Genomic DNA, 16192 nt, shown 5'->3' with positions numbered 1-16192 from the left:
AAGGTGAATAAAAAGATAGCATAAAAAGCCTTCCAAGCAGGCCATACTGTAGCCCTTCGTTTAGCTATTTACATGCAAGCTGTCCAAGCTTAGACTTTCTTCCATATAGTGCACATTTATAATTACTCTTTATTTTTTATTTTATTGTAGTATTAAAAAACCAATAAAAGACAATGTGCTAGATGCTGTATTAACAGATGAAATACCCATCCTTGCTCCCTATAAAACTCAACATCTACCTAGAGAGGGCAGAGACATAATGCAGAGCTACCTCATATCCTTAGCTAACACGTAACCTTATTTACCACGTTTTTATTCTTCACCTTGAAATTATGTTTGAATGAAACTTGAGGATTTGTCTTAAATTTCTGGCTGCAAGACGTCTGATAGTGCTGGATAAATGTTTGACATGCATGCACAAATGAACTAAACTATATGTGTGCAATGAATTCAGTGGTCCTGGGACAGGAAGAACGTAGCGCAAGTGTTTTGTACAGCTGATTTGCCATATGTGTTGTTACCAACCTGCTATACTGGTAACAGGTTTAGCTTACGGCACCTTGACAAGCTCACATGCTTGCTTTTCTGTGAGGGGTAAAAACTTGGTTGGGATGGGAACTTGAGATGACCAAAATGTAATTTGCCATATTTACATTTAATCAAGACCAGCCTGTGGAGGTTAAGTGATTTGGCACCCGAGTTTCACAAAGGGTTTGCCCATTTGCAGATGGATCTTCTGCAAAAACATAGTTTCAAGAACAGAAGAATGCTAGCAGGTCCTGGGACTCTTTTATTTCCATAATCATTAATGCAAACTACTTCCTTTTTTTATTGAATATGGTCATGACATCTCAGTCTAAATAACACTTATGTTTATTGGTTACCTGGAACTGACTTCAACCTTTTGTTGCTGGAGAGGCCCAACTGCTCGCTCTCCCTTGTCCCTCTGGTGTCTGATCCGATATCTTCCTCTTCACCAAATGAAGACCCAAGGTGTCTGTCATACCTATGCTTGTCTCCTAGGTTTCTTACCACATTCTCCTCTTATTGGAATTATCATATGTTATTTCCTGTATCATTTTATGGTAACTAGTGTAGTTAGGCCTATCTGCCTTTCAACAGTGATAAAAATATTGGTCTTATCTTCACTCCAGCTATCAGATCTTTGAGTAATTTAGGCATTTGTGACCTTTTATGCTAGCATCCATTCTACATGTATTTTAGCTGGCAATTCATTAACTCTGTGGCATAAATATTATAGGCTTGGCAAAAGGAAAACTATCAGAATTTCTGTAGCTTTTAGCAGTGCTTCAAATGTTACTTTTTGATTGAGAGGAGGCTGGAAATTCTAGGTATACACATAGATTAACAGCTACAGCTAACTCAGTTAACATGCAGGGAACAATCTAGCCATGTGGTAACTTCAAAGCAGAATAAATTGCTGTACCAGTGTAAAAAACAAAAAAAAGGAAAATAAAAAGTATTTAAGGCATATACAAGTATTTCATGTTTTACATGTCAGAAATGTAAATGTCTAAGACTAAAATGTCACAGTTAAAAAATACCAAATGTTAATGTGATTGCATTTCCTAAAATCTATGAAAATTAAGCAGAGGTTGAGTAATCTTGACAGCATCATCTGCAAATCAATCCACTGCTGTATAACTTGTGAAATAACCACGGCTAGGTAAACATAAGGCATTCATAAGCATGTCACACTTATCAGAATCCATATCACACAAAGTTTTTTAATATACATACACAAGTACACCTACAAAATTAATATCTACAGGAGAGAACTGCCTGAAGAGCAATTCATGGGGTATGTGCCAGAAGTGTAGCCAGAGGAAGGTTCCTGGACTGAGATTCCTGCAAGAGCTTATGAAAGCCAGCACGTAGCTGAAATCTCCTACACAGTTTCATTCTGCTTCACTAATGCAGTGAAATTATATGCTATCATTTTGAATTTTTTGTCTGTGGTTCATCATTCATGACAGAAAACCCAATTATAGTGTTCTCTGAATAAATGCCATCCATGAAGAAGGTGGCAACAACTTTCTGTGACTGAACTAAAAAGAACACCCCGAAGGATGTCTTATCTCTTGTTTATAACTCTGAAAGAGAGTTATAAACAGAAATAACTTTAATGGATGGTGTTTTCCTTAGTTCAAATGGATGTAAGATCAATACTCTCATTTTATGATGAATACTGTAGTCCTCATTCAATCTTTATCCAAAGAAAAATTCTTACTGCTCTGAGGTAAGAATTTCCTGAATAACAACATCTGGAGAAGATGTGGTAAGGATTTAGCTCTCTTCTTTGTTCCAACATCATTACTGCCTAATTAAAGGAAGGAAAACATAATCTCTAATTTTCTTTTATAGAAGGAACAGATTATGAAGGATCATTTTAGCTGTTTCCTGGTTGGCCACCGTAACAAAAGCGACCCATTTACCGTTTCCTCAAAATATATGCTCATATAATAACAAGGTCAGGGGAAGACTAAGCAAAGCCCTGGAAGCGTCTCCACCCCTGCCTCCCCGCCTTCCCCTCACCTTTTCCACTATCTCGTAGTCCATCTTGAAAGCCCAGAGCTGGAGCCTGGCGGAGAGTTCGCTGATGGAGGAGAGGGTGAGAAGGAACTGCTCGGCGCTGCCCAGGGGGACGTCGGGGTTTGCCAGCTGCGCCTCCTGGATCTTTTGCTTCTCCTCCTCGGTCGGGATCATGGTCAGGATTTTCTGCGAAGGGAGAAACAAGGCAGATATCAGCGGCGGAGCTGAGGCAAGGGCTGGACGCAGTGGCATGGGGATGTTCCTGCAGCAAGCGCTCCTGCAGCGCAGGCTGACGTGCTGAGCTTCACTGGGACTTGGCCTGAGCTCCTGTGACACCGGGTGACTTCTCAGCAGTAACGGCAGAAGTCCTGAGTCACCGGCTGGTAAATCAGGACAGCAGTGCCAGTAACCAAGCACTAACCCACTACACAAGAGAGCAAAACAAGGCCTGCTATCTTGAACATCTGCAGCTGAAAAGCACATCTGTATTAATATGTGTTTTTAAAAAATTGTAGCCGGCAGATGTGGTTAATCACAGGATCAAACGCTGAAGAAAGACAGGGTGGCTCATTAAGACTGCTCTCCTCAGCTTTCACGTCTTTAAATCGAAACTGGCCAACTTTCAGCAAATTATGTACAGAAGTGAGGGTAGAATGAGTGAAATCTTTTGGCCTGTGATTTACAAAAGGTCAGACTAGATGGCAGGTCCCTTTTAGCCTCAACATCCACGGATCTTCCAGTGCACTTGTAGGTATACAGGAATAACCTGAGGACTCCTGTCCCTTGCTGTTCTCATAATTTCATATTTTTTGTTCAGTCTGTTTTGTTTTTTAATGAAACATGACAACTAGTGCAGCCTACTCCCAAAAATTTCACCCAAACTGAGGACAACTTCCCAAGGAACACACATTGAATTTAGAGTTGTATTATGCATTGCATAACATATAACCCTTTTCTCTTCTGATCTGAAAAGTCTAAAATACTGACGAAAAAGGATCTCGATATTTTCAGTTTCTGCTGTCAGTATGGCTCAAAACATTTATCTTTTCCCTTTAATTCTTGGATTTTACATGCTTGTTCACATGTGACAGTTTTCCTTCTCAAAGTGTTGCTCTCTAAGGTATTGCCTCTTACTTACTTTTTAACATAATAAATGCATTTTAAAATGAAAAAGAAAAGCATAACAACAAAGGCATCAGATTAGTTGAGATCTTTACTTTGTTGATCAATGTCTCATTAAAACAAAGCAATAGATTTTCAATGCAAGTTACGTTTATTCATCTGAGGAACTAAATGTTTTTGCTGTAGTCTTCTACAGTGATAGAAGCTGTCTTGGAGGAGGAGAGAGAATAAAAATACAGCCAAAGAGCTATCAGACCTGCCAATCCAAACTACAGCCTTGTTCCAGCACTGGACATAGCCAGTTCATCAAAGTAGCAAACTGTCCCCTTCCAGTACCATCTGGCTCCTTGTACAGCGCTGGAGCTAAGTGTGGAGGGCAAGGGACTTTTCCTGGTCAATCAGGCAAAGAACAAAGAGTCAAGCAAGCAAATAATCTTCAATTTGTTGAACTGGGAATTATTCAATCTCAGCCACAGTGTTTGTATTTGCCGTCCATCTTCTTATACTGGCTTCCATAAACATAAATAAAGAAGCATTTCTTTCTGTTAATGTTGGCTCTGCCTTTCAGCTAAAAAAAAAAAAAATAAGCCTACTTGCTTGGACATTGCAAGCTTCTACCTTTATAAATTAATATCCTAAGGAAAAAAAGAAGAGGAGGAAAATCCCTCAGTACACTCCGGGTCCTTTCCTTCCTCTGTAAATGACCGTTTAGAAAATATTCTGATGTACACCTGTTCTTATTGATAGCATTTGTGTATTGATTTTGAGATGCGTTATCCATCCATTCATTCATCCATCCATCCACACATGCTGAAATCTGTAACTTAGGTCATACCTAACATCAAACTAGAGGTTTATAAGTAGCTGCTTCAGGGCATTTCACAGTGCTTAACCAACACTCATCTAAAAAAGTTCATAAAAAAGAGAGACTGAGTCTGTAACTCATAAGAGGTGTTTCACAGTGTCCTTTGAAGAAGTTTGGCCTCCTAGTGGATACTCCTCTCTTCCACAACAAGAAGGCAACACTCCTCAGCTGAGCCAGGGCAGCTTGCAAATAGGATCATATGAACATCCATACGTGGAGAGTTTAGCAGTAGCCATATGATGGATGTAAAAATGCTTCTGATGCATTTTTGAATGCTAACACTTCAGCAGTATTCTCAATTGCCTCCTACAAATAACCAGGGCTTTTGGCAGCTACCCAGGGATCCCACAAGTATTTTGTGGTGGTGCAGGGCCTTCACTCCAGAGATTTTGCACTGCTTTGGGGCATTTTAAAGATGGCAATGAAACAGTAAGCTTTATTTCCAAAGGGACTCTCCTCCTCCTTGAGCTTTATGTAAACACCACAAGCCAGATGGAGCTGACAAAAAGCATTCGAGTCCAAGTGCTGCAAGGCTGCTGTGCTGTGTACCATAGTATCTGAAAGAGAGAATGCCAAGCCAAAGAGCCTGCACTAGCGGTGCCAGCTGCTGAGGATCCCCCCTGCCTCGATGGGACCAGAGCTGCTGGCAGGTTCTCACACCATCCAGGGTGCAACTGCCCCCATAACAACGACCTCCTCACCAGCACTTCTAATCTGCTTGGGCAAATACTTCTGATCCTGCTGGTCACCACCCTTGATGTGCCCCTGAGCAAGCGCTAAAACGCTCCTATTCTTTATTTCCACTCTATGACTAATTCAAACCATTTGTTCAGCACTGGAAACTGATGAGTAGACCATCTGCCAGTTTATTAGTATTTTTATTGTTATTTTTTTTTTTAAACATCACTGACAGTAAAAGTAGCACAAACACACAGTAGGGCAGAAGGTTACTGGCAGTTGATATGATGATTAAATCACAAGTACCTTTGAATCTAATCGTTAGTTCATGATGCTCTCCCCAGTATGGCAGTCTTCAGGTAGATTAAAGAAGAACTGGTTATCAACCAGCCCTATGCTCATATCCTCTAATATGTGTAATACATATATTTCACCTCCACGCATTCTCACGCAAGCGTTTGGGACAGAGACTAAAATTCTGAGGAAAAACAGTGCACAAATCTTGTCATGGAGAAGAAGAAGTAACTCTTGAAGATCTCATTTGCACGAGATAATCGATCCTAATTGTTCTGCTCCTAGACTGCTGGACCAGGCCACTTGCTTGAACTTTCAGCAAAGGGATCAAACTGTTTATTTCCTGGACTCAGCCATCCTGACGTATCATCTCCAAAAATTTCTGAGAGGAAAGACTTACAGGGCTCTCAGGGCAAAATTTATAACCCCTATAAGCCTGAGGGTTACGGGTCTCAGTGTGGGACCAAAGGAAGGACCTAACCAGAGCCTGCAAATGGCCCAGAGCCTCTGCAGAAATAAGGTGATTAAATCATCTCTTTCAAGAGACAATGGGGCTTCTCAGTGATGATGAGGGGTGCCTTGGCTTTCCAATTTGGTTTCAGCTGATTTTACCAGGTGAACGGGATCCTGAAAAAAATTATCAAACTAAATATCTGATTGTTGATTCCAAAGCTTTCTGTGGCTTGAGCACCACAAATTCATAAGCTGCATAACCAAATACATATTAGTGGGTATTTCACGAGATATTTGACACGCCTCGGCAGACTATTCAGCTCCAAAAAGTCTCTCACACTTCAGCTTTCCAGGCAGCTATTAGCAAGACACATTGGTGAAGGTCAGGACTCCACAGTAAGCGAGGCAACCTGCACTAGTTTTCTTTGAAGTCTTCCAAAAATGACCCAGTTCTAAGAAAGGATGATACCTAAAATGCCTGATAGCCATCTCTGTAAACTGGGAACTGACAGCTGCTGCCTCGGTCACACCGCTCCACTTCCTCAAGCTCTCTACTGAAATCTATAAGCGCACCATGGCTGGTCACAGAAACCATAGAAGACGTTTTGGTTTGCTGCAGGGAGTGAAAGTGTAGCTTTTTTATTTAAATGAAGCCTGAAACTTGTTACGGCAGCAACATGCCGACCGTGGTTGTACGGCCAGCAAGGCACTGAATCCATTTTCTCTTCTGTCTAGACTTGTGAAATGAGCTATTAATGCGAGCTATTAATAGCATAATTTGAAACATCCTATCACACCTTTACAAAGCATTAGCTAAACAAATTGGAAACTGCAAATGACAACATACTGTGGCAACTATCAGAACAAAAACTTAAATACCTTGATCACTTTCAAATATCAAAGTTTGTTTTTTGTTTATGCATGTCACCATCTGCCTTTTTAACAGTAGGCTCTCATTTCTTACCCTTTTTTACATGTCAGCGCTACCTAGCCACACATAGACTTCAAAGTACTTAACAAATATGGCTATGGAGGGCCTAGCATACCTGGAGAGCTTTTTTCATTTCAAGTCGTTTTACTAAAAGCTATACCTACCAATGCAATCAATATTGTGTAGCATTACAAAGCTATATTGTAAAGCACAAAGCAACCTACCTTGATTGCCTCACGGCATTGCCCAATTTTACTCTGCTAAACTAATCATACTCTTTGATACAATTTGATTTCGATCCATATTCCCTTACTGAGTGGCACTTTACAGAAGGACCCACTCATTTCCTTTACTAAGACAAGCAGCAAGGACTGATTTGGTGGACTCTCTTCTCTCAGTTGCCCGTGATACACTTCACTAAAATTAGGTGCCAGGATTTTAAGCTTGCCTCTTTTCTTAGCTCACAGAAAGCCCTCATCCATGCTAAGCAGGCAGTTCTTTATCCTGCAGCGAGCTCCAAGTTGTTTGAACACAATGAATGCCAAGCTTTCAAAGAAAGGAAAACACAACCACTTTGGCAAGTGTAAGGTGGCAAAAATCTTTTTAGTTGGATTGATGCATGCTTGCAGACACATATTGTGCTTTCCTTTCAAAACATGTTTCTAACAGTGCCTGCTCTGCATACTAAATGGTCAACATGAGCCTTTTTAGCACCATGCCTCATTTCCTGCCCTTTTTCACAGCTCAGGGATACCTAACCACTTCAAACACATGGCCTAAAATAGAATCATAGAATCACAGAATGTCTTGAGCTGGAAGGGACCCACAAGGATCATTGAGTCCAACTCCTATCCCTGGGTCTGACAACCCAAAAATTCACACCATGTGTCTGAGGGTGTTGTCCAATCACTTCTTGAACACTGTCAGGAGGCTTGGGGCCGTGACACCTCCCTGGGGAGCCTGTTCCAGTGCTCCACCACCCTCTGGGGGAAGAACCTTTTCCTCATGTCCAACCTAAACCTCCCCTGGCACATCTTCCTGCCATTCCCTCAGGTTCTGTCGTTGGTCACGAAAGAGAAGAGATCAGCACCTGCTCCTCCTCCTCCCCTTGTGAGGCAGCTGTAGCCCCATGAGGTCTCCCCTCCGTCTCCTCCAGGCTGAACAAACCCAGTGGCTTTAGCTGCTCCTCAAACGGCTTCCCCTCCAAACCCTTCGGCAACTTTGTGTTCCTCCTCTGGACACTCTTTACATACAGAGGGCTTTAAAATACCCGGAGAATTTTTTCTTCTATCTTAGTTATATATTTGAAGTTAAAAAGCAAAGTATGTATTACTAACAACGGTTAAATGGCACAAGCAAAGCAGCATTCAGCAGAACATAGGACAGCAGTGGAGGGTTTACTGGGTCACTATGAACTTGATTATGAGTTGGTCTATCACAAACTTGTAGCCTGCATCCCACCGCATCACCACCTTGCTTCTAGCACTACTGTCAGCACTACTTTAGTGCACCGCCCTTAAAGGAATCACTGAGGTCAGTTTTAAGACACCATTTAATCTGAGTTTCTCCACCAAGGTGCAGAACAAAAGCCACATGCACACTTACACGACAGTAACAATGCTCCTCAGAGAAAGACACAGCACAGAGCTCACAGCCAAGGCAATAGATGGCTCAGGTGGCTTTTTACCCTGTTGGTACCCTGCTCCATGTTGGATCCACTAAAAGCTGAAGATGACCCTAAATTACAGCTTCTCTGCAATTTTAGCAGTGAATGTTATATCCTTACCACACACATTACACCTCTTCTGCTCTTCTTACATCTCTCTTTCATGCTTACTAGCCGTGACATCTCTTCTAGACAATTAACTATGCAGAAAGACTTTTGAGTACTGTGAGGCAGTGTTTCAATTAGACCAGTTTTTTTTCCATACCAGTCCTGCCTTATTCAACCCACAGATTAGCTATAAAGTATATTATATAGCAAATAACTTGCTTTATTCTCTGCGTTTTTACATAAATGAAGCTGATGCTTACACTATTACTGACTCATTCATCATCACTACCAATTATTTCCTAATATTTAGGAACTGTAGATATGAATCAGAAAATTTTCTAAAAATCTAGACTGAAAAGACAAATCCTGTTCCATCTAAGCTAACTCTAAGGCTAAAGTCAATGAACAGATGAATATAGAGGAGAAGAGGAACAGCAAACAAAGTTTGCCTATGCTGTAGATCAAAGGGGCAGTATGGAAAACTGCAGCAGGGCTCTGCTGAAAAAAGTGGGACTCATAATGACACATTTCTGTATCTCTCTATGCACCTCTTGGCCAATTCTGCATATCTTAATCCAGTCCTCTATCTTGCTATAAATGTCTGTCAGACTCCATAACAACGTGCTATAAGAAAAATCTGTAAATTTGGGATTGGGAAAGGGAATCTGAATTCAGAGCAGGGTCTTACCTGGTAAGAAGTAAATAAATATGGAACACTGAGAAATAAAAGCTCTTTTCTCCATGAACATCATCTTTCCCAAACAATGAAAGCTTCATTCCTCAAGGTGCAAAGTACCTGGGCTCTGCTCCACTTGCCCCTTTCTCTTTATTTTAAATATCTGAGACTACTCACATCCTTAGCCCCACGCTGTGGACACAGAACTCAGAAATCCCATTTTCTTTAGTGCTGGGCAAGTGTATCACCAGTGTATCATTTCCTGGTTTCTGAATTCTTCAGTTTGAAAGCTACCTGCATGTATATTTTAAATGAAATTACGGGTTTCTGGCAGCTAATGGAAAGGCCACCCAAAGGAGGGTGTGGTGGTACAAGGCACTCAGGACTGTGGACACCACAGGTGGTTGGCAGATGGGGAGCCCAGCTACAAATGTTGGCACTGGAAAGGGTGAATTGTGCAGAGCAGCTGAACTCCTGTTAAGCACGCCAGAGACAACTCAAAGAAGATGATACTTTCAAGGTAATGAAGATGTGTCCTTTATCAGCCATTTTATGTGGGACTTTGTATGGAAACCCTGTCTACAGCACGGAGATCTAACTGGTGGTCTGTGAGGTGGGCTTGGCTGGAGGGGGAACTCAGACACTTTAAAGCTTCTGCAAACTGCAGTGGTGGGTACATGGGCTAAGTCATGAAAAATTACTTTTTTAGCCTGATTAGTCACCTTCACAATATGAGTAAGGTATGTATATAGCAAACATGTAACACAGCTTTGGGAAGAAACTACATTCTAGTGGGGACAAATCAGGCCTTGCCTCTAGCTAGAATGACCTTTTGCCTTAAGTATTTATTTTGCATGTAACTGTTGGCAACTCCATTTCCATTCCAGATAGCTTTTCTCATTTTCATCTGTAGTCACCATAGCAAAGGTGGAAAGGGGGAAATCACGAAACGCAGTGTAAAACCACTGAAAGGTGACTGTGAATCAATGCATGACCTCTGCAGCTCAGCCACTGGTTGAGATTTGTAGTTGTGCAGATTACTCTTACTAGATGATATGGGCTTATAAAAAAAAAAAAAGGAAAGAAAAAAAAATTTGAAACTAATACAACCACAATGAAAAAAAAAATGGGGAGCAGAAAGCTTCTTTTACACTTCATAGAAGAAGAATGTTTTGATAAAAAAATAATAAACAGAGTTCATCTTGGATCTTGGTAGGAATATCTGCAAAGTTAAACATGTAATGGTAAAAATTACATCATCTGTAATCTTTATACCAACTGCTTTTCTTCAAACAACAGTAACACAGAAATGCTATTTTGAGCAGAGCTAGTCACTGTATTTGTTTTCCATTAGATATACAATCTAGAGTGACTTCAACAGCTAGCTGGGCATGAACTTTATTAAACCCTGTACCAGTTGCATCAGCCCTAGTAACTCACTACCCATTCTTGCTGCTCACAATATTTCAGTCAAGCTTCAGAGACACAGATAATACTCTGAAAATCTTGACAGGAATTAACACCATTGTTACTCAGACACAAACGAAACAGAGAATCCACGTTTACTGAGCATGTTGACCTCAGGTGAACACTACATGCTTCTGAGCACGTTGAGCTGATTCGATGCGTTTCAACACTCAGTCATGACATAATACATTCCCTTTTCCCTCTTCCATGAAAAGTCTGTGCTGTACCACGTGCAACATAGAAATAAAAGGACACATTGAAAATGCCGACTTGAAGACATCGACTGTTCTTTCTTACCTCTATTCCTTCCTTGTTTAAGGCATATTCGTCAAAGTTCAAAATAGCAGTCTTGATAGTCCGGGGAGGGGGCAACACAGTCAAGCCAATATTAATAGCGTTGCTTCGTTTTGAGTCTAATACAATGATCTCCTGTCGCTTGCCATCTGCAGCAGTTTTCTTGGTAAAGAAGAAAACAAGAATATTATTCCTCCAGCCTGTTTTATAAAGAAAACGTCAGTCCTTCCACTAATGACTTCCCCTACACATGGGAGCTGACACTGAATGTAAATCTGATCAATTTATAGTCATCCAAAAAGCTGAATTCTTTTACCACATCCTTGCTGGTATCAGCATGAGCTGCCAGGATTTAACCAGAGAGCTAAGCATAGTCTCAGATGCCGTGCAAAACCGAGCTAGCCTGAGACACCAGTCCCTGCGAGGGCTGGGAACAGTGCGGTTTGGGGCAGGAGTCAGTCTGAAAAAAGCCTGAAGCCATCTCTGCTGGGCGAGGGCTGTGCCGTGCAGTGGGACTGGCTGGCGCAGGGCCAGCGGGGCAGCAACCTGGTAGCTGATGGTCAACCTGGAGTGGCCACTGACTCTCTTTTACCTCCATGGTTGGATGGAAAACAGACAGGGTGGGTTCCACCTGCCTGCCAGTGCTCTCCTGTGCTATAAATCCACCTTGGGCACTGGAAAAGGAGTTGTGGAGGCCTTTCTGGAGACACTGGGATGGCTTTCTGCCCTCTGGATGCCAGAGGAAGGGTGTTCTACCTCACTGCTCGTGATAGGGGTACAGAACAACTTCAGCCCTTCTGCTTTTTTCAAAGTTCTATTTGAGACTAGACATAATCATTGGATCTTACCCTCCAGTATAAACCACAGTATAAACAATAATGAAAGCACAAAGAACTAATGACATATGCTTTAAGTTCCATTCTAGAGAAGACCCAAGAAATTTCTTCCTCTCTGTCCCCTGCCACATAGTGGCAAAACGTGAATCAACCAGGCAAGGTGACTCACAAACCATTTATACGGCATAACACAATGCTGAATGTGGTCTTCGCTTTTACACTCCAGCATGCCTCTCATTCTCTCATCATCCCATGCTAGAAGGTCTCTCTTTGGCAACTACATAGGGACACATATGTCATACACCAGGCAGCTGCAAGAGCAGAGGACACTGCTCCTCATACACAGGGGTCTTTTCCTCCCTCTCCATACATATGAACTTTGGAAACATGTTCTCTCTCTTTCACTTTCCTTTGCCCTGTCAGAGATGGGATAAGGGATGCTGCCAAGCACAGGAGCATAGAGAGAAGACTGGCACACTGATGCAAGCAAGCATAGACATGCTCCACTGTGTGTAAATCCTTATTTCAGCAAGGCACAGGCTTGTGACTGTGATCTCCCTGTCAAGTCTGTTACCTGGACTGTGGTCAGCAGCTCTGGCAGCAGCAGCCTTAGCACACATGCACCTCAAAAGGGCAAAGAGAGAGACCAAGCAATGCCTCTTTCTAGGCTGCAAAGTGGCAGCCCATACAACTGTTCAGAATCGGGAATCATCTGTGCTGCCTACGCAGTACCTCTTGCATCTCTTGAGGATTTGGAGGAAAGCCCAGAAGGAGACTCTTACTGCCTCAGTCTCAATCTGTGCTCAGGATAGCTTTTTAGATCGTGAAGCTTTGTTTTCCACTTCCTTTGGGCCTGCTTAACAGCCACCACCGAGTCAAAAAAATGCCCTGCTGCCAGGTGTACACGCTGCTTCTGTGTTAGAAGAACTAAGCAAATACGATTTTATCAAAGTAACTCCAGCAGTGGGTTAGCTCATAATGGGAAGGCGGTTGTATCATTACAAAGATGCCTTTTTCTGGCATTGCTCAGCTCCTTGCCTGCACAGGAAGGGCCGTGCCCACCAGTCCCAGCAGAGCTGTGCCCACCAGTCCCAGTAGCCTCCGCAGCATGTGTGGAGCACAACAGCCCTTTCATCGTACCAACGTGATTAACAGAGCAAGATGCAACTTCTGTGTGCAGATGAGACCAAAGGCAAGTACAGTTTGCAAGAGTTGGGGACTATCACATCTGTATGATCTGTGAAAATAATAAGAGGCGCCTTTTTTTTTTTAACTTAAAACGAAACAACTCTTTTGCAGCAAACCGAATAAATTTTAGGAGAGCAAAAATAATATTTGTATGCAATTTTCATACGTCTGTTCTGTGGAACTGCTATCTTAACACCTTGAAAGCATCCCTGAAGCCTTCTTGAACTTTTTCTTCTTTGAGTAAGAGTTCTCTTTTTCTTGAGGAGCTACCTGAAGGACATGAGATGCAGCTTCTTTAAAGCAGGCGTTTTAACCTCCAGGGCCATTAATCACATTTTTTCAGGACCACAGTTAGTGGCCAAGACCACAAAAAAACAAGTGGGGTTCACCAGAGACTGCTCCCTCTTGAGCCTGTACCACACCAGCCTTTTTAAAACCACTACGTTTTACCTTGTCCTTCGCAGCACAGAATTACGCAGCTCCAAAGAATTTATGCGGAAGGGAAAAGGCTGGGGGCAAGGAGTTAAATTTAGGCTTCCCACATGTGGTATGGCTAAGTAAGCCTCAGATCTGCAGCTCTGTTTTTAAGGCTCCTAAGCTTGACAAGAGAGACATATTCATTTGAGGGACACACGATGCAAACCGCTGGGATGATTGTGATTGCAACAGTGCGCTTGCTCCTCCACAGTGAATTATGAAAGACAGATGAGCTGTATAGGGGATGGAAGCATGTAGGTATTTTCCAGAGCTATAACTGCATATGGGGTATAAAAATTTGGGGTAAGTAGCTCTTTCCAAAAACAGGGGCAGAAGAGATTTATAATCCATTCTGGGGATGATGGCTGAGTTACAAAGAAATCCTTTCCAAATGAATAAAAAGATGAAGAAAAGACAAACATTTTACTGCTATGAACTTTATTACCCTACTGCTAGGAAAAGAATTCCCTTTTGTCTGCAATGTCTGCACATTTGTAAGTGTCTGACTTAAACTACGACTATTAATTTCTATTACAACATTAGGTGACTTCAGACTGTGCTTTATAAGTTCATTAACAGAGAATGACTTCAAATGCTTGAGGGAACAGTGCACTAGTGCACTTGACTTTATATTTTAATATGTCAGTACGTAACGTAAGCCCTGAACTTCTGAATATTGTATTATTAAATGTAAGTACAAAATTAATTATAAAATACAAATATATGAGGTGATACGATTTGTGGTAAACAAACGTTCCTGCAATGTATTAACAATTACAGTGAATTTAGACCTCTACAAGACCTAACGGGCCAGATTCTGTTGTCTCTATTGAAGCCTAGGTAGCTAGGTTATTCAAAAACTGTTTCCATCCCACAGAAGGTGATTTGCAGTCTGATGAGTACATAGTCTAACACACGCCTCTGTTTTAATTAACACAGGAAGCAGAAAAAATTAATTCATTTTTCCAAGTAATTATATATGAGCATCAAGTCCGAAATATCTCTTGCATTTAAACTCATGGAACAATCTGTATCGATAGCACAGGAAAAAAATGGGCAATCCCTTAGTAGAGAGACGGTAATTTTTTCTGCATTTCAATTAGCTAGGATTTAGCACTGGGGATTTAAAATGGAAACACTCAGCTGCCACTGACTTTGTCCAGGATACATATATATAATATTTTTCAGAAATTCTGGCCTACATTTATGACTTGCCTTGGCATGTATTTAAATTGCAACAAACGTTTGCAAAAGGAGTGTCTAGACATGTATGTACATGTGTACATGAAAACACATTCCTTAATTTTTCACTCCTACTAGTTTTTTGTCTGTGAGCACATGTCCCACAGGGTATAGATGAATCAGCAAAATAATACTTTCAAATGACATGCAGAACCAAGTGGATGGCAGAAGGGCTGAACAACACTGTGTGATTCAGTAGTGTCTGTGTGTTTTCATTTCTCTTCACAGAAAATACTTTGCCAAAATGCCTGCTTTGTTTGGCAGAGTGAAAAGACTGGCTTGGAGGGGATACCTGATCACTCTCTATTTGCAAACAGAATGTCGTGATCCTCTGTTTGAGAAAACAAACAATCTGCAACTAAAGGTGCTCCATTAACTATAACCAATGTCTGAGTTGTCCAGCGTGGCATAAGTTTTCCCAAAATCAAAAAATCTCCCCTCCCAGCTCCCTGCAACTCCTATATTATATCCTACAATTTTAAATCCACTTTATTTTATTGTAGTCTATTGTGTTTAATGAAAAACTTCTCATGAGCCAGGACGTAGCTGTTTATAGCTGTGTATTGTGGAAATCACAGTGAAGGATTAGAAACTGGAGTAAAATTGGTTACAGCTGTATGAAAGTGCATACGCACAAGTAGAGCCAAGCCCCCCCCTACACACCCTGACTTTTACTTCTCATCTCATCTTTCTGGACTGTTCCTTTTCCATGCACCTGCTTCCATCTATTGCTATGAAATCTGGAGATTTGACTTTTGATTTGTTGCTCTGTGCTCTTTTTTTCAGCTGAATCAACTGAGCTGTGAGTCAGACTTTACGATATTATAGAATAAACCTGTTTTGGATTGCAGCCATTGGACACGAGAAACTAGACACAACGGGGAATGTACTCCCTGGAAATAAACCAAGCAGTCTGGAAAAAGCAAGAGCTATCCTAATTTGAGAGCAATCTTCATACCAAACCTTAAGTCTTTTACAGATTTCGTGGTCTGCTTAATTATTCCCACTCTCGCTTGATCTAAGGACCATCTCCTAACCTGGAAGATTTGCTGGTGTTCATCAAAACCATGCAGGAGTCTCAGAAGTCTGAGCAGACCTCCACTATGGTAATCCTTGGTCACCATTGTCTTCTCTACAGAGACGAGACTTCTATGTCTGTGTTATGGGACAGGGTGGAAAGAGAGCCAAAAGTATAATGTCTCATGCAGAGAGCAGTTATTAGTCTCCAAGAGGAAAGCAGTCACCTAAATCATTTCTCAGACTTGCACTAATTTCAAAGAAACCTGCTCACTCATCTTCCAGCCAGAAGCCAAAAGCTGTGCCAAAGCATCAGGCAGCCCAG

The 16192-nt window shown here is 41.6% G+C and overlaps 1 protein-coding gene across 9 annotated transcripts in view; it reads right to left on the bottom strand.

Moving 5' to 3' along the window:
* The window catches only part of FHOD3 (formin homology 2 domain containing 3), a 399651-nt gene that overhangs the window by 46482 nt on the left and 336977 nt on the right, over positions 1-16192 (bottom strand). For all 9 annotated transcript variants that reach the window (XR_010605872.1, XR_010605873.1, XR_010605874.1 and 6 more), the window contains 2 exons: positions 11111-11269; positions 2557-2739 (listed from right to left, as the gene is read on the bottom strand). Coding sequence is in view for 6 of the 9 variants with exons in the window: in XM_065630338.1 (XP_065486410.1) it covers positions 2557-2739; positions 11111-11269 (342 nt within the window). In the remaining 3 variants the exon portion in view is untranslated. The remainder of the gene's footprint in view (positions 1-2556; positions 2740-11110; positions 11270-16192) is intronic.

This window comes from Caloenas nicobarica, chromosome 2, assembly GCF_036013445.1.
Source record: "Caloenas nicobarica isolate bCalNic1 chromosome 2, bCalNic1.hap1, whole genome shotgun sequence".
Taxonomy (NCBI): domain Eukaryota; kingdom Metazoa; phylum Chordata; class Aves; order Columbiformes; family Columbidae; genus Caloenas; species Caloenas nicobarica.
This window is presented reverse-complemented; position numbering and strand designations above follow the sequence as displayed.